This window comes from Centropristis striata, chromosome 9 (assembly GCF_030273125.1).
Source record: "Centropristis striata isolate RG_2023a ecotype Rhode Island chromosome 9, C.striata_1.0, whole genome shotgun sequence".
Classification (NCBI taxonomy): domain Eukaryota; kingdom Metazoa; phylum Chordata; class Actinopteri; order Perciformes; family Serranidae; genus Centropristis; species Centropristis striata.
In genome coordinates, this window is record NC_081525.1 from 19,651,177 (window position 1) to 19,670,826 (window position 19,650).

Genomic DNA, 19,650 nt, shown 5'->3' on the forward strand with positions numbered 1-19,650 from the left:
TTTTGTCATAATACTGCAACTCAAAACTAGTTTGCAATATTTAGAGTTTAAGGCGCCGGGCCGTAGACTTTCGTAATCATTTTAGTTGACTAAAATGTTAAAACATTTTTTTATGTCATATATAAGTGGCACATTTTTACAACTGAAGAATACAAATTGCTTTGGGCCTACACCATGATAAATGAACATTAAAAAATAAAGAAATAACACACACCCTGGTTAAGGCCACACCAGGAGTCACAGTTGTTTTCCATTAGTGTTTTATTCATACAGTGAGGGTGCTCATACATAATATTTTTTTTTCTAGAAAATATATTACCTTTCAGTTCCTGAAAGCAAAACTAGATATAAATCATCAAATTTCCTCTGATAAGAAGCAACTCATTTTCAAGTGTCAACCAAGGCAATCAGCTGTATCAGCAGTTAAAAATGCATTGCAGATTTAAGAAATCACATTCCAATAAAGTTTTTTTTTCTTTTTTTTTCTCTGTCTAGCAAAGCCACAATGCTCCAACACACTCGGCCCACCGTCCACTGACACAAAAAGACAATGATCATTTGGGTTATTCTAAAGTAGCAAATACTGTTAAAATACTGTAGCCACAAAAAGAGTTTTCATGTGAGAGGAAAAGCAAAGACAGAAACACAGTCGGGAGGAAACGTGACGTCAAGGAAAGTGTTTCAACAGAAGCGAGTGACTGATGCTTTATGATGTCTGTCAGACATTTTCTCTCTGGCTCTCTCTCCTCTTATGGTTTTTTTTCTTTGTTTCCACAGTTGTCATGACAACGTGTTAACCAGACAGCAGCGGGTGAATTTCCCGGCATCACAACAGCTCGCTGTGACCAGAGGCCGAGTTCAGGCTGTCTGAAATGAGACAGGACTATTATTAAAAATGCAACATCACTTTATTTTCTATTTCACAAAAAAAAATAGATAACACACTTGAACACACATGTACTGTGGTGTCTTAGCACACACTCTGTAACATCTGCTACACATACACACACACACACACACACACACACACACACACATACACACACACACATACACACACACACACAAATAAAAACAGAGAGACATGTACCAGACAAGTCCAGTGACTTATTTCTGTTTTGGGGAAGTCTAGGTTTTTTCACGGGGGGTTTGCGATTTGGGGGCTTCTCAACGTTATTAGGGCTTTCCCTGTCAGTGCCTGAGTTCAGTGAGGACAAAAAACACAAATTAACAGTTAGATACAGACGCTTAACACACAGATAAACGTATGTACATAGATTCCCAACATAAATATACTGTGTAGCAACCTGTTAGGTGATTAATAAGAGTGTATATACACTGATGGAGAAAATTATACCTGCATCACAAGACATCGCCTTTCGGTTTCTCTGTGGTTTCACTGGTGCCTGAGGTCTCAATCCTTCTTCACCTGAACAACAGGTATAAAGGTAAAGTAAGTAATGTGTAATATATTAAATGCTCTGCCTACATATATACAGTCATGGAAAAAAATATTAGAGCACCCTTTTTCTTTAATTTCTTGTTCATTTTAATGCCTGGTACAATGCCTGGTTTCAAGGTTTTCTTGAAAATGATTTTGGTTATTATCAAGGATACCATGGAAAATAGCTAGATATCAGCTCTTAAATTAAACTCTTATGAGTTATTTTTGTTGTTATCATTACATTTGTCCAAACAAATGTACCTTTCATTGTAGGCATTAAAATGAACGAGAAATTGAAGAAAACAAGGGTCTAATAATTTTTTCCATGACTGTATGTCATATACAGGTACATTTAAACTGAAACAAATATTTAATATGATATGATTCAGCTAACTCAGGGATCGGCAACCTTTACTAACAAAAGAGCCACTGTTGGCAAAAAAAAGAGAGCAAAAATGTTGTAATGAAGCCACAAACCTTATTTTCAGCCTTACAGTGAAGATAAAACAGTCTACCAAGTCTAAAATAGCCTACCAGCATCACTAATAGGTCATAATGAACATTTATTAATATGATTTTGTCAGAATGCTGCAACTCAGTGGCAAGAAAAAGTATGTGAACCCTTTCAAATTACCTAGTTTTCTGCATAAATTTTTCACAAAATGTGATCTGATATGCATCCAGTCCCAAGTATAAAAAAACAGAATGAGCTAAACCTAATACCACACAAACTTTATAATATTTCATGTCTTCATTGAACACAGCCATTAAACATTCATAGTGCTGGTGGAAAAAGTAAGTGTAAGTAAGTGAGTCCAACCTCAACCAAGCATTTCAAGCGTTAGCTGCTGATCACAACAATGCACAACATTCATTCTTCCTTACCAAGCTCCAATCTCCGATTATGAGCAGTGAGGCAAACCAGTAAGTGCTTTAAGCTGCATTCTCGTTTGCGTCCATCCATTTCAATACAAAATGAGAAAACTTGATTTATTACCTCAGAATTTTTTTCATGGCACTATGATCTCGATTGCTAGTAAAATATCTTCTTTAAGAACATATGATGTTAATAGTGTAAATAATGGCCCCATTTAGAAGAAAATAGAAGATGAAGAATCATATGATTTGGGGCGTGGCTACCTTTGATTGACAGGTCACGAATAAGGCAAGCCCTCATCAGGAGAGAAGCAGAACAATAGTATCCATGGAAATGTGGAATCATGAAAAAAAGGGCGTTTACCGCTTTGATCTCATAACTTTGACCCTTTCACACTGTATTTTCACTTAATAACAATTTCTTTGAACGTTTTGTTCATTAAAAATGTCTTGTTTGACGTTTGGTTTGGAGTAACAGACACTCGCAGTCGCTGTTCATTTTTTCAGGTAAGTAATGTACGTTTTGTTTTTGTATTTTGCTGGCCAAAATGAACATCCCAGTCAATGCTACAGGTAATGCTAAGATGAACTTGCAGTGACTTCGCTCAGTCAGGTTGCCGGTGTAGAGAATGGTGTAGTCAGTGTCATCAGATCCCTCTCGCTCCTCAACAGTCCAAATAAGGTCCGCTCCCCGTTTGCGAAAACAAGATGGCGACACAAGATGGGGACAAGTGTAACGCTGAACTCGATGCCTCAAACAGGCCGTACACAAACCAATGGGTGATGTCACAGTGACTACGTCCATTATTTATATACAGTTTATGTTCCTCACAGAACTGCTTCAACTCAGCCATATTCGTAGGAAGTCTGGTGTGAATGACTCTGTCATTCCCCATTTGGCAGATTTTCTTTTTTTCTTATTCTTTGGTAGATTTACCTCAATGCTTAGGGATACAGATCAGATCAGATTTTATGAAAGATTAATGCAGAAAAATAGGAAAATTCAAAGGGTTCACATACTTTTTCTTGCTACGGTATAAATGTATGTTTTGCTTATATACGAGGGGAATTACAAGAAGTGGTTTTGAGGATAAAGCTGGTGATGCTAAGTAATCACCCTAGTTGAGGAAAAACAACTAGGTCAATATTACAAATATGTAGACATTAAGTAAACAATAGAATCATATAAAGCAGGATTTAGTAAAGATCTGTGTGTGTACAGCTACATTTAGATACATTACCACAACCAATAGTATAGTCAGTTGGTTTAATGGTCTGGAAAAAAAGGGATTTTGTCTATTTGTTATTTTATTGTGCTGGTTGGATGGTTACAAAAAACCTCAGTTGTGTTTTAGAATTGGACTCTTCGGGGGATAGATTTTATTTGTTCATAGCTTGCAAGAGGAGACTTCTTTAGGCCATAATGTGTTGTACTAATGTCAATATTTCATTTATTCGGGAATTTGAGTTACCTGCTCTGGTCTGCACAGTACTTTGGTCAACATTAGTTTTTTTTAAATGTGCTTCAGAAATAGATTTCACTTGACTTTTATTTGTTTAAAGGATTATTTCAACTGAAATATGTGTATTCACTTCTTGTTGAGTGTAAGATGAGAAGATCATAATCACTTTCATGTCTGTTCAGTTCATTTGAGACTCGAGCCAGCAGGCGATTAGATTAGCTTAGCATAAAGACTAGAAACAGAGGGAAACAGCTAGCCTGGCAACAGAATCTTCTCACCAGCACATCTAAAGCTCACTAATTAACACTGTTTGTTTAATTTGCACAAACGAGATAACACAATACAATCAGCAATTTTATGGGGTGTTATATACCAGACAATGTCTTGGCTGCTGGAGTCTCTGCTGGTTGCCTGGCAACTTTGCAGCGACAACAAAACCCCAGGAGGTCATTGCACGTGGCCAAGAAGTAGTCCAACAAAGGAAAGAAACCTGCCAACTTGAGCATCGTTAATGTTAACGATCAATTAATAGATTAATCGCTATGTTTTTACACATACTCCAGTCTGTATAAAAACATGCATACATGGGGAAAAATAAAAGATATATATACAGTACTATTCAAAAGCCTGTTTTGATAATGGACGCTTTTATTTTTAGAGGACAAAAAAGAGACTTCCTGTCGATCGTAAAACTAACTCAACTGAGATTAAACTGTAAAGAAAACATCGAGGAGTTCAGTGTTTTATGTTTTAGACCCCGAAGAGGCATGAGGTTAGTTTCCACAATAATCTTCATATTTAAGTGTGTTTTGTGTTTAAATACGTTTTGGATACAATTAAATCTAGTAATTCATGCTAGCAAGGTTTGATATAGTCTGCAAACTGTAGCTTTATCCAACTTAATTCTCAGCTCATTGGCTTATTCACGTACGGCCGCAAAACTGAACGCTCGGCCGTGTTTCAGTTCAGTGAGTACTGATAGGCAGTCAGAGATAAACTAAAAATACACAGATCGATTAAAAATTCCATGTGATTGACCAAATTCTTAACAACCATTAATCAACCATAGATTAATTATTCCCATCCCTAGTCCAACACACAACTACTGTAAATGTCCCTTTCTACTGCTATAGCTTCATATCAGCTTCTCATGTAACTCTCGTTATAATGTCAAGCTATTCCTTTAACGTTTCTGCAGGTTGGGCTGAATAACGACATAAAGGTAAAATTGTGATATGATGCCCGGCAGCCATCTGAAAAACGTATTTCTCATAATGGGAATGTGAACACAACTGAGCTGTTTTTAAACGTGTTAACAGCACAAGTTGTTTGTATGAGTGGATTTACCTTGACTTGCAGCTCTGTCTGGTAATCCATGCACAGGCTTGTTAACAGGAGGCGGCACAGGAGGAGGAGGTAAGTTCCTCTCGCTGACTGATTCTTTTGGAAAAGTCACATACGAGGACGTCTTTGGCTGTTTGTCGGATCAGAAACAGACACGGTGAACAAATCGTGAAAATTGAAGACGAGACAATTACTGTAACTGGCAACTTTGCTTTATAGGTATACAGTGACTACTGAACCCTGCATGCTTTAAATTACACACCTTTTCTGGAATCGGAGGAGGCTGACCCTCCGAGTCTCTTCTTTTTTCTCTCGCTTTCTTTTCCACCTTTCCAGGATCCTTCTCTACATCTCCTTCCTCCTCTGTACCTGCCAATTAAAAAGAAGTCACTGCCACCCACATGTAGATGTTTGTGTTTTCTTTACACTCTACACTTTTAGGGTTTTTGTATTTACTTAAGTATAACATTTTTTGGAAACTCTACTCCACTATATAAACAAAATAGTCGGTGCTTCCTGTGTGGAGCACTCTACCAATCGCTTCAAAAGCCTGCAGTGAACTGGTTAAGTGTGGCTGTAAAGGTGCAAGTGGCTGTGGTGCAAGGTGCTCCTGCAGGAAGGCACACTGGAATCGCACAGATCTTTGTAGTTGTAAATGTAATAAATAATAAAAGTGAAGCTAATAAAGTTTAAATAAATGTCTGACCACTAATAATAATAATATAAGTATGAAATCCTGTGGGAATCCACTGCTGAAGCATCCTGATCGTAAGTCCTTTAAGAAGTATATATATATATTCATTCATCATCCTTATCCGCTTATCTGCACTTGGGTCGCGGGGGATATATATATATATATATATATAATCAGTATTATTATAGTAGGGATGGGTCTTGATCACAGTATTAATCAGGCCCCGGACATTTTTGGTGATTCAGTTATGTTTCTATAGCAGAGAAGCTTTTTATTCTTCAGCTTCTACAAACAAGTCACTGTGACAACATCAACATTAAAAAGAAAATGTATTTTCCAATACTTCCAATACAAGTTCTCCAGTACTTTAACTCAAGTAAAATGTGACTGAATGACTTTCACTTTGACATTAATATTTGACCAGGTTTATGACTCAATCAACAGAGAGGTGTCCACCACTGTGCGGTACCTGGCAGAGCATCCGCGCTCTCGAGTCGATGTCTTGGCCTCAGCTTGGACAGGTTGGGTTTACTGCTTTGTGGCGGGGGATCAGGTTTAGAAGCGGAGGGAGCAGCTCGACAGCTGCTGCTCCTCCATCCCTCTGTGAACCCTCCACCAGCGTCAGGAGACACCTGTCTGTCTCCCTGCGTGTCCTGATGATGCCAGTCTGTAGCTGCCGCCTCTGCGCTTTTCAGAGGATCTGTTTCCTGTTTTGGTGAAGGAGTCCTGTCCGACGGGTACGGAGGCAGTGGCCTCTGAGCCAAATGCAGTGCCTGCACTTGTCTCTCTGTCTTCCTGCTTCCATGTCTGCTCTCAGTCCACTGATTGTCCAACTGTAGGTCTGCTGCCTTGTTCTCCGACCACGACCTGTCTATCTGTCTGCCGCCCATCCACTGCCTTTCTATCTTTCTGTCAATCTGCCGCTGAGTGTGTCTGTCAACAGTCCACTGTCTGTCCATGTGTCTGTCCGGGTGTCTGCTCTCTGTCCAGTACTTGTCTGTCTGTCTGTCCGTTGTCTTCGGCTCTCCAAAAGTTCTTTCCTGCAGTCGATCAAACCGCTGGTCGCCTGACCTCGCTTCACCGCGCGGCTTGTCTCCATGCAGCATCTCTGATGTCCTTTGTTTGTCGTCCACCCAGTACTTGTCTTTCTCTTCCGGATGTTCAAACACAGCATCCACTTCAGATTTCTTACAAAAAAAGGGACAAAAAAACCCCCATTATACCTAAGGCAAACTTCCAATGAAATGAATACCTGTAACAGTTACGCTCACTGTACCTCTCTGGGGGAATAAAAGGGGTGTTTGCTCCCCACACCCGGTTGAGGGATGCCCGGCACTGGTGGCGGACTCAAAGCGAGAGTATTTTTCCCCTGGTGATCATTAATTTTCCCATCAGCCCCTTCGCCAGGAGATCCCGCTCTGGTAGCGGACCTCGGAGGTTGAAGGAGTGTGTATACATTCTCTGTGGCAGTGCTAAAAGGTTGGAAGCAGAGAAATAGACAGTACTAGAGCGCACTGTGCATACTGGTACACAACAAAATGGTGGTTATTAGTTATTGTGGTGATAATACATCAGTGGGAAGTGTGTCTGCAAATTTGGAGACAGTCAATTTAAAGCATGGTGGAGTTAGCTAGCTAGCTCGCTAATTCCACCATGTTTAAATGCAACTCTTGTTACATAAAATTAGCTAAACAAAGTTGTCTATCATCTACCAACAACAATGTGAGGAGTTTGTGGATGTGGCATTAAGTTGTTACTGTTGATGTCCATGATACATACTACTCCACCTCATATATAGACAGAGTTAGCTTGCTGGCTCACTAAAACAGGTTTATATGGTAACAACAAACATAAAAATGTCTGCCACTCTGTGGACACTTGCTGTATTGCGGCAACAGTAACCTGTGGCCCGAAAAAGCATTTTCCCCAAAGACCACCATAATAAAAGTACGGAAAAGGATTGGGGCCAGGTAGGTTGAAAAAAATAGTGAGAGGAGGATTTTTTTTCATTATATAATTCGAGAATAAAGTTTAAATAACGAGAATGAAGTCCAAATGATGAGAACACATTTGAGATGTCAAGAATAAAGTTGAAATACGATTTTGAGAAAAAAGTTGAACGAGTATAATGTTAAAGTACATTTTTTGTTTTCTGTAAAGTTGGAAAGATATTCACAGATTCATAACAATAAGTCATCAGTGGAACATTGCTTTGGAGGAAAGACACGTCTATCGAACAGTTAGGTAGACTGCAAGCTACAACCTGATTTTTATCAATGTCATAAAATGAGCAATAACTACAATATTTAAGGGTGTAGTAGAACTAAAATCCCCCTATACATAAATGAGCTATTCTTGGTAGTAGGCTACTACAACTATTGTTTTGGGGAAAATCTGCTTTTATGTAATTTATATGATTTTTTAGACATATATTGTACTATATTGTATAAATATTTTTTCAGCATTGTATTTCAACTTTATTCTCGACATTGTAATTTGTCTTTTTTCTCGAATTTAAATATGATTTTTTTTCTTCTCCTACCTGGCCCTAATCCTCTTCCATATAAAAGAGACTTCTGAGAAACTGTTGACAGGACTCTTTCTACTATTACTATCACTAAGTCAGGTCTATTGGCAGAGAAGGAACTTGCACATAAACACACAAACTGTGCATATTAAGTGAGCTGCATAGCACAAAGTAAAACCGGAAGCTAATTTTTTTGGTGTTGAGCCAGTCTCAGTGGACTGAATAGGTGCCGTCTTTGGTTCCAGAATCCAGTTCTTATAATACATCTATGATCCTGCTATGGTTTTTTAATGGAATGTCCTTTGTAGGAAGACACTAAAGATGTTAGCCTGCATGAAAAATATGCTGCTTATATTTCCACAACTTAAAACACAGAATCAAGATTAAAATGTAACAAAGTTTGAGAACAATGTAATAAGGAAGTATTGTTTTTCTGGCAGAAATGTACGATCACACTCTCCTAATCTGTATTTGACATGCATCGTGTTCATCTCTAATCACTTGGCTGACTGTTGGATCCAGAATCGGAGCCACCGGCTGTCATCTACATCTGTGTACACACGCTTGTATCAGCCTGCCTGCACTTTGGCAGCTATCAGCCATTTCTCATATCAACAAAGAATCGAGGGAGATTTGGAGTGATATTTGTCAGAGTATTTATCAAGTACAGTGCTGCTTCTCATAAGAGCCAAGAAGAGCTGAATGTGAAGCTGTACATGAGAAAAGTGGAGGGAGAATGTATGAGTCCTTTGTTATCTAGTGCATCATATGGGCATTGTGTTGTGTTTTCAAGGCCATACCTTTATAAATGCAGTGTGTGTGTGTGTGTGTGTGTGTGTTGTGTTTGTGCATATACGAACCATGCGGGTGCTGTAGCAACAAAGTGACACCCATCTCCATAAACCTCTGCTTCTGACTCAGGCGGCCCCTGATTGGACAACGTTTGGTTGCGGTTCTTACGGAAACCGAAGATGGCCAGCATGTTTCTCCTCTTCTTCCTCCTCAGCGAGTGAGCTTTGTGCAGAGAGGAGAGCTGACTGAAAGAGGTGAGAGAGGCTGAATGTGACACATATACGTCTCAGTTAGGATGTCATTGAACTCATCACAGCCGTCCACGCTGGCTTTTGTCCGCTTTGCTTCTGGTACATCGGCAATTTGAGCGTTGCTAGGCTACATATCTTGCTACACAATGATTTAAGTGCACTTTTTTTGATTATAAATGCAATCATATTAAAAGCACTGACTTAACCTGATGATCTGCAGTGTGGAAGGGAGCAATGTTGTCTCATAAGCTGTGGCAGCTGTTTTTGAGTTCAGCTTCCCCCGCCAAAATAAAGGCTTACCAAACTGCTGCATCTATACATCAAACAGACACCCGGGTGGTTCTACATGTTTTAGCACATTATTTTAAATTTTGTCAGACCAAAAGTTTATTTTCAAAGCAAACAGATCAAAAATCTATCAAATTCACCAGTTACTAATGACAAACAACTAACATCCTCCTTTGAGCTGTGTCAAAAAACCCACCTCTCCTTCCTGAGTCTCAGAGCCCTTTGATCAACAACATGCAGTCTCCAACTAACCAATCGCGTCTTGTTACCCAACCCCAAATGCTCCAAACAGCCAGCTCCAGCTCCTTTAATCATCAAAGAGTGACTAAATTTATGTTGTGATTGAGGAAAAGATGATGGACGGCAAATTCAATTGCCTCTGAATGTACGAGCAGCCCGCGGGATGCACCAAACAAGCTGAACCTCACCACGAGAGTACTTCAAAGACACACAACACACTGGTCAGAGAAATACAGCCTTCTTGAAATATAAGAAATAATAAGCCAATTAAAATAAAGTCTGAATAAAGAAACTGTCAGAAGCAGGCAGTGCTGTTTGATTGTGCGGATTCGATCACAAGTGTCGTGCTAATTCAAATGCTGTTTAATTAAGTTTTAATATGGAAATTGCAGAAATGGAGCTCATGTCACACCTAATAACTTTTTGTTTCATGTGAAAAGATAAATGAAAACATAATTACATCAAATCTTCATCCAGCCTGCTAAAATTGATGGTATGCATCAAAGGGGACTAATATGGTCATTTTCAGGTCCATACTTGCTTAATGTTAAAAAAAATATTATTTTTCTCAAACTGTCCATAGCTGCTGCACCTATATTCACCCTCGTACTGAAACGCTCTGTTACAGCAACTGTCTTTTTAAGCCCCCATTGCGAAAAAAAGCTCAAGGTCTGCTCTGATTGGTCTGCGTTTCCCAATTATGAGTCTTCCACATCTTTGCTCTAAGTAGCCCTTTTCATACTGTGTTGCAGCAAGAGCCGTAATGAGCTATGCCGTCTTTTTGCCATAAGACACGGCAATGGCATAAGAGTGGCATTTATTCATATTGCATTCTGGCATTGTGGAACGAAGTGGGTGTCACGGGATCACCTGCTTAGGGATTGTTTTTGTTTATCACCTGTTCATCTGCTTATCACTAACTCTCCTGTCAATGCAGGTTTTGCCCCGCTTGTATGCCCTGCAATCACCTCATTCCCCTCACCTGTGCTTCCCTGCCCATTTCCACACCTGGCCCTCAATATCCTCACCAGCCTCCCATTCAGTCTCCCATTCAAATACTACCCATTCTCATTCACCCTCTGTCAGATCGTCATGCCACATGCCCTGCTCATGTCCTGCTGTTTTTTTTCTCTAACCTGTGACTTGCCTGTTACTTCTGCTGGAGGTTTTTTTGGGCCTCTCTCTCTCAGTTTACTTTGCTTCCTTTGTTTGCTGCCTTTTTTGCTAATTACATACATTTTGTTTTGGACACTGAAATTGTGCTTTTGGGTTCAGTACTTCTCTGGGTTGCTAACAGTCATAGGAGACGGTAGTGGTGTGTGACAGAGCAGCAGCAGTATGTGTACAATAAGCGACAGCAGCACCGAGTGCATTCAAAACAATATTAGCAGTAACATAAGAATTGCACATAATGCTGTTTCTCGTTGTAGAGATTCTACAGTATCAAGCAAGTTCTTCTGCATTTTGCTGAACATGATTCTATTGCTGTCGTACTCCAGTGAGAGGCGTGTTTCTGATGATACAGTCCACTTCCTTTCTTATTAACCACAAATAATGTACGTCACATATTTTCCGTCCTTCCGGCTTTGCATCTGGAACGTTCAGACTGAAGGAGAAACGTCACAGAGGCGTAAATATCTCGGCTTGAAACGGCAGTCTGAAAGGGGCTTGATAGGATGCATTTTGTGGTTTGATAGAGGAAGAGAAGTGGAGAAGTGTTTGTTTAATGCACATTTATTCCAGCCGACGTCAGACTCATGTCTGCCATGCTTACAGAAGATGAAGGCTGGACATTTATATATGGTTGTCATGGCACAGTGCCAGCTATTTTGGACATTGCAGGTTGCTGAACATAACATACATAGTCAACGTGTTACCATATGAAACATATGTGGCAGGTGTCAGGCTGGTCAGACTGGTCACAGCTTATATGGTCAGACTGTCATAGCTGAATGAAGTGGTCAGTGTGTTGTCAGCATATCAATATCTTACTAAAATGTACAGTAGACACAAAGTCTGTTCCTCAAAATACACACATACCTAAGTATCAAGTGTGCTGAGTTTACCAATGCATGCTGTGGAGAATTACTAAGAAATGCATACTAACAGGGTAGTGTCTCTGTGCTGTCCATCATTGCAGCCAGGGGAGTGACTGTTCACAGAGTATGGCAGTGGCACTGTCCACTGTGAGAAAACAATAACAGCTTGTAAACCAAAAACTTCACAATCTAACATGTTCCAGCAGGAATGTGAAATGAACAACTTGGAAACCAAGATTACAGGTTTCCCTGACATTAGCATGTAGCTACATGTAGCAGTGTGTGTAATATAAACACTGCAGTACGGTGCCGTGAGCTGTTGACCATATAGAAATCTGTCACGAGCTGACGTCAGCTGAGAGTAGAAAAAAATGTTGCAATCAGGAAAGTTTAGAATGGTTGTAAACCTGAAATTTTTGCTCATATGGTACTTTTTTCATTTATAATGTTAAGGATCAATTAATCGATTGAATGCTATTGTTTTATAAATACATAAAAGATTTATAAAAAGTACTATGCAAAAGCCTGTTTTGATAACGGACGCTTTCATTTTGAAAGGACAACTCAAGTGAGATTTAACTGTAAGGATAATGTCAATGTCAATTACAATTCTGTGTGTTTTATAATTGTTATTGCAACTTTCAGTTTACAAACTGTAGCTTTATCCAACTTAATTCTCAGCTCATTGGCTTATTGACATATGGCCACAGAACTGAATGCTCGGCCGTGTTTCAGTTCAGTGAGTACTGATACGCAGTCAGATAAAATTAAAATGAAAAAATACACAGATCGATTAAAAATTCCACATGATTGACCAAATTCTTAACGACCATTATTCAATCATCGGTTAATTATTCCATCCCTAGTACTTTTACATACATGTACCACATAAATTGAAACTGAAGTTAATGATTGAAAGATAGTAAAGACTCCTTTACACAACTTTAAAGTTCTGTTGGTCTTTGTTATAGTTAAGTTATATTAAGTTATATCTTTGTCTCTCTGTTTTTTCATGCCTCAAGAGTCTGGTCATGACAGTTATATCTCTATCAAAGCTACACCTTTCACAGCCTCTTGCTTTTACTGTGATAGTGTATTTTGTAGTATGCCTTTCTTGGTTAGCTACAGAGACAGTTTTCCTTCAGTGCTACTATATATCGATGGATGAAAAATCCTCTTTTTTTCTGTTACTTCCCTGGGCTGCATTTGGGATTTGAATTTAGCAGACCTCTGAAAACATTTTTAAAAGGATTTCCTTTCATTGAGGGCCCATTCATTGAGGGCCCATTCATTTCAATACGCTATGAACAAAGTAGGGTGTTATTTAAAAGCTTTTTTTTTTATTGGATATTCAAAACCAAAAGACAAACAGTAAGTTAACATGTCTACTTCTTCTCGTAGTAAGAGGTTGCTTTTCACAAGTTTAATTTTTTTGGACGTCCTTGACTGAGTAGAACTCTAAAAGCAGTTTTTCTCACAGCTGCATTACCTTACAACAGAAATTCGATGTAGAATACACGCCACTGTGAAGCACTGCCACACAACACCAAGAGCTCACACATGTGTAGACAATTCTCTTCTCTCCTACTTCTCTTCCTAGTAGCGCAAAATATAATAGAAATAGAAATAGAAATAGAAAAAATGCCCTAGGTAATTAATGCACCTTCTCTGTGGTAATTCTGTTTAACTGCTGAAATGACTCCTTGATAGTTATCAGAGCTGCTAGGGCAACTTGAATTTCTGACTGATGGAAATAGTCAACATGTTTGTTGTCTGGACTGCACATGGATATTACGTAAACGCGTACGCGACAAGAGCCACCATGAGCTGATCAGAGCACACTTTTGAGTTTTCTGCCCTTCACACTTAAAGCAACAATGGAGTGTTTTTAAGATTTCCACTGTGGAGGGTGGTTTCATTTTTTTGCGTTTTTAAACCCCCCAAAACGGCATCGCTGTCTCAACGCAAGGCACATCTGATAATATATTTTGGCGTTTTCACCCGAGAGCGTTGTCGTGTAAACAGGTCCTTAAAGTCAATGTGATTTGTAGTTTTAAATAGAAGGAATGCTCTGTAATAAGAAACAACAGTAAAGAAACTCGTACCTGTCAGGGAGCACTCTTTTAGTATAGAAATCTGGGAGTCCATCATCCAGAGGGCTTATTCCTCCATTTTCACTGCAATGCTGCACACACACACACACACACACACACACGCTTAGTTATGTCACTTTTAAGAACATTGCATAGAGACAGACTTACCCTTACGCTGATCAGTGTCGTGCAAATTCACACTTTACCAGCGCTAGCTCAATGAGCTAGTTCAACGGGATTAAAATTAACTAGTTCACACTGAAAAGAAAACAATTCAGAATTTTGAACTTAGTGCCCCCCAAAAAACCTACTTCATGTCAGTTTTTTTAATGCTTCAGCTTTTGATTTATCTTTTTAAATTGGTTTCTGATGTGGATTAAGTTCTGACTTTCTGACTTTTTTCAAACCCTGAGGGCACAATTTGATTTAAAATGTGAGTTTTTTTCTGTGGGAATCTGTACTCTTTTGTTCACAAAAGTCCTTGAAATATTCTGGCTTCAGCAGTACAGAAACAGGTGTGTGGTAAAGACATCTTCCTCATTGATGTGCGGGGAACAGACTTTGACACAACACCAGCATGCCAGACGCTGTAAGTGCCATAAACATAGCAGGTGAGTGGCATTAACTGTTGCAAGAGTTAACAACGTTCCCGTTGATGTTAATTCGTTGAAAGCTGCTACGTTCAGTTCACCAAAAAACATGAGCACTACTACTACCCCAATTGAACAAGCCATCATAAATGAACTGGTCTTAAGTCTAAAATGTGTCCATGCGGGTTGCCTAAGTCAGGGACACACAAAAACAATTTTTAGAGAGTTGGATTTACTTGCACTGAATTTCATTTGTAAATGTTCTGTATGCAATAAAAGAAATGGATTGGCTCTAGTGAGATGACATAATGCAATTGCAGCCATCCACTTTGAAGAGATTGACTCTGACAAAGGCAGTCACTGCCAGTAGACATGAACATTAGGCAATGGAAGAATTATGCAAAGATAGACAGACAGTGGAGGTGTGAATTAGCAGAGGCCCCACGATACGATTTTATCCCGATTCTTGAGTCATGATACGACATTAATGCGATTTTAAGCATTTTGGGATATTGTGAGTATTGCAACACAATATATTGCGATTTAACTGTTTAACTGTATTTTGTGTCCACAAATTTAATTCTATCAAGAATTGACTGACCAACAAAGTATTCAGTCAAACTGATCGTAACTGATATCAAAAACATTAATAAGCCTAACTTTGCGGCATTATTTCAACAACCTGCCTATAGATTCCTCAGATCTTCTAGTTTCATATGATACCAGTATCTCCAGTATATTCCTTACAGTGAGCCCGCTACAGCCTCCAAAAAAAAAAATATTGGCGGGTTGTCGAAACGCTAAATATCAATACTTGGCGGCCATGAATTGATACTATGCTGTATCGATTTTTTCCCCCACCTCTAACAGACAGACATACAGATAGAATACTGTATAACTTTACATGTTACTATGTGTCAAAAGGTGCCGAGATCAAGCCCGCCTTACTGTCTCAGCAGTGATGTGCCCTCCTTTGTGCCTCCGTGGAGGCCTGGGCCGAACCCGCGTCACATGATGGAGAGGCAGACCCTGTGTAGGCAGCTCTGACAGGCCCTCCCAGGATGCCGAACGTGATAAGGGAGAGGAGTACGATGGCACGGAGGGGGGTGGAGAGGAGCTGGAGTCGTCACACAGACCTGAAAGCAGGTGAAAGGGTTATAGATGATGTGAGGGTAAGAAACTCAGAAGGCAGTTATAAGGGAGCCAATCCTTTCTGCTTCAAAGTCGACAGATTTAAAACAATTGGTGACCATTCCGAGTGACTCAGACTTGGCCTAGGCCAGATTATAACATCTGTTAACAGACTTCTCAGATGGAGGAAACGGGAAAGTGGAAAAAAGAGTCAACAGAAAGAACACTAATGGAGCTCTGAAAGAGACAGGATGGGGTCAGAGCGAGACAGAAACAAGGGGAGAGAGGAGGATAAGAGGATATACAGCAGCACTCACTCAGCCTGGTGGAGACAGGTCGTATTCGTCTTGTTCTAGAGCTGCGCTTCTTAATGGCTATTGTGTCCTGGGAGGAAGAAGCAAAAAAACACACAGAGATGCTGAGGGGAAGTATTAGTGTAGAGCCCACAAGCAGGAACGAGTAAACATGCCAAGACACACAAATGATACAAGCCCTCCTTTAGGCCAATCAGGGCTTTTTGTCAGTGGAGCGCTGTAAACATGTAAAAAGCATCAATACACAATAACAAACACACTGGGGCACAAAGGGGGAGATGGATAACAGTACAATGCTTGATCAAAATGTTGGCAGGAAATGCTTGATTATAAAAAATCTACTTAGCTGAAGGAAACTGGATCGAACTTCTGAAATAATTGTTCATGAAAGTCAGTATGAAACACTGCACAGACTTTTGGCAGAAGGATTGAGGCAGATTGTCCGTTGAGGTTTTTGGCCTCTAATGGCAGGACTCTCGGGATGACACTGTCAGTGTGTCGGTCAGTCAACACTTTGGTCCAATATCTGAGCAACTGTTGGATGTAGTGCTGTGAAATTCTGTACAGATATTTACTGTGCGCAGCGGAATAATCCTTTTGACTCTGGTTATCCTCTTATCATCTAAAGCCATCATAAGGTCAACATTTTGTAAACATGGTAAACATTATTCCTGCTACACAACATGTTAGCATTGTACCGTGATGTTAGCATCCTAACAAAAGCATTTCGCTCAAGAATGCTCATACATTTTCTGTGTTTGTCTCATGTTACCCAACTTGCCCAATCATCTAATCTACACAGGAAAACCCACATCATGCTACATCAAGCGGCAACCTCCAGGTCTGAACAGGGAGGCAAACCAGGAAGTGCCTTAAACTGCATTCTACCAAAAATTCCAACAGGGGATGCTGACAAAGGTTGCAGAAGCATTTGGGTCCATTCATTTCAATACAAAATGAGAAAACTTCTCACTTAATTTATTGCAAGCGCTATGGTCTCAGTTGCTACTAAAAAATCTTCTTCAAGACATTTTGATTTTAATAGTATAACTAATGCCCCCATTTAGAAGAAAATAGAACATAAAGAATCATATGATTTGGGGTGTGGCTATCTTTGATTGACAGGTCACTAACAAGGCGAGGCGTCATCAGGAGAGAAGAAAAAGCCATGCGTATCCACGGCATTGTGTCAATAAAGTTTTTTTTTTAAAAAGGACGTATACCAGTTTGGTCTCATAACTTTGACCCTTTCACACTGTATTTTCACTTAATGACAGTTCATTTGAACATTTTGTTCATTAAAAATGTCTTGTTCAGCGTTTGTTTGTACTAATAGACCCTCCAAGGAGTCGCTGTTCTTTTTAGTTAGATAAGTAACGTACATTTTGTTTTGTTTTTTTGCTAGCCAAAACTAACATCCCAGTTAATGCTCCAGTTAATGCTAATATGAATAATAATAATGAATAATATGAGAGATGACAAGATGACAAGATTCACGACATGATTGCAACAAGTGTAACGCTGAACTCGATCCCTCAAACGGGCGGTCCACAAAACAATGGGTGACGTCACGGTGACTACGTCCATTATTTATATACAGTCTATGTGCTACATACACTTTCAAGCCAGCTTTCAGCTTTACAAACAATAATCAAATTCCTGGCAGGCTTTAAGAGACATCAAGGCTGTGAAGGGTAATGACTGGACTGATTGCGATGAAAAGGGCCCTGGGCTAATGGCGGATTCTTGAGATACTGTCAGAGAAATGGTTTACTCCTGCAGTTTTACCTTGTTCTTTGTAATTATTGAGCTGTTGCTGATAAAGAATAGTTTAACAGGCAGAAGATATAGGAATGCGAGCTCTTTTGTAGGTTGTTAATGAAGCTGTAAAGGCTGTTATCTGATTAGAACTCATTTGAAATGGAAGAATATGTAAAACCAGTGTTTAAAAAACAAGAAAGGGGAAGGTTTGGAAATACAAATAAAGGACTAACCAAGGCCAAATAGTTTGTATCATGTATAAAGATTATTTGATCTGTGCCAGTTTACTGCCAGTCAGACTTACAGTGTGGGAATTTAATCAAGCCAATCAGCAAAAAGCTTCTAAAGGCCAAAACACAATTGAATTGACAATATATCATCAATCCAAGTATTGCTGAAACATATCCAGTAGAGGAGTTAGAGCTTTTCAAATTCTGACCTTTAGAGCTTCTGTCAAAGTCAGTGTAATGTTTTAAATGCCTGAACCCAGAGGAAAATCCATCATTTCATCTATCCATCACTGAAGCCGTGTTTTGGTCACAAGTGGTGCCCAAGTCTATTACTGTGGTAAACAGGCGGAGAGGATTGACTCAAGTGTACTTGACATGTTCGTTGATGCATAGTTTAGTTTAAAGAAAACAAATGTCTAATACAGAACTCCATAAACTGCTCGGCTGTTCCTGTCAGACAGAAAAGGGAGATAGAATCAGACCTTCTTCTTGGGGAAGATTGGAATAATATATGGGAAAGTCACACTAATGCTAGCTCAGGGTCTGGCCACAATTGGATGGACATAAAATTTTATGAGTCTAAAATTGAAATTCACACAAAGGGGTTCTCAAAGGGACAAATGCTGGAAGCAGGGTGGTAAAAAAGTGGCTGCCAAGTTTAATTTTTTGGGGTGCTTTGTTGTTCTTTTACATTTTGGCTAGAGGGTATGAAACAGTTTATATCTTTGTACCAAACCGTCAAAGAGGACAAATGGATATCAGCCCAATAGAAGCTCAGACACGCCCATAAAAACACATTTGATTGCCTGCTGCAGTTGAAGCTCTTTCATCGTCTCTATTTAACTAAATGTTCTCCATCTCTGACGATAGTTTTCCTAGATGCAATCAAACCCCTGCAACAATGAGCTGGTTGTAGTGGTTGAAGCCCAGAAGACCGAGATGTTAAGTTACTTGACAAGGAAAAACTTCCGCAGTATACGCCAATGTAAAAACGATAATAAAAATCTGTTTTAACAAGAGCATTCAATGTTGATTTCCTTTAATCAATAACTATAACTGCAGTAAGGAAACCATGTAGCTCATTTACTCCGTGAGACGCAACTAACAAACTAACACTCACCTGCCTTACTGTTCATAACAAAGAGTACAAAAATAACATATTTATACAAATATTATTGTTATGTTAACATGAATTACATCTAATTATGCTTATCTGACTGATTTTAACTCAACATAAAACACACTGAAATTTTTCCTATTTATTAACTTGTACTTCAATAAATATAACTTGGCTCCCACACTGGTCATGATACTCATTACTTAACTTTTGGACCTCTATATTTGAGGTATATTCCAATATTTGCATGAAAACAATAGATCCTGAGCCTCTCATAGCATTGTTCGGCAGGCAGGGTTTTATGTCATACCAGTTGAATGCGACTGCATTTACATCACCATTAGCACAAAGGTTAATTCTCATTAAACGGAAGGCTAGCTGCCCTTTCTTTATACAGTCGGGGAAGGAAGTCATGATGTGTCTGCAAAAAGAGAAGCTCAGATTCACTTGGGAGGT

General features: G+C 39.3%; 1 protein-coding gene across 3 annotated transcripts in view; it reads right to left on the reverse strand.

The window, feature by feature from the left end:
- Positions 1-243: 243 nt before the first annotated feature.
- LOC131977364 (capping protein, Arp2/3 and myosin-I linker protein 3-like) overlaps positions 244-19,650 on the reverse strand; it is a 44,291-nt gene continuing 24,884 nt past the window's right edge. For 2 of the 3 annotated variants that reach the window (XM_059340623.1, XM_059340624.1), the window contains 10 exons: positions 16,090-16,156; positions 15,590-15,777; positions 14,064-14,143; positions 9,209-9,385; positions 7,098-7,293; positions 6,291-7,008; positions 5,390-5,496; positions 5,131-5,257; positions 1,358-1,429; positions 244-867 (listed from right to left, as the gene is read on the reverse strand). In XM_059340623.1, the coding sequence (XP_059196606.1) occupies positions 827-867; positions 1,358-1,429; positions 5,131-5,257; positions 5,390-5,496; positions 6,291-7,008; positions 7,098-7,293; positions 9,209-9,385; positions 14,064-14,143; positions 15,590-15,777; positions 16,090-16,156 (1,773 nt within the window). In that variant the 3' untranslated portion in view covers positions 244-826. Of the gene's footprint in view, positions 868-1,090; positions 1,199-1,357; positions 1,430-5,130; positions 5,258-5,389; positions 5,497-6,290; positions 7,009-7,097; positions 7,294-9,208; positions 9,386-14,063; positions 14,144-15,589; positions 15,778-16,089; positions 16,157-19,650 lie in introns of all 3 variants that reach the window. The other variant, XM_059340625.1, reaches the window with a different exon arrangement.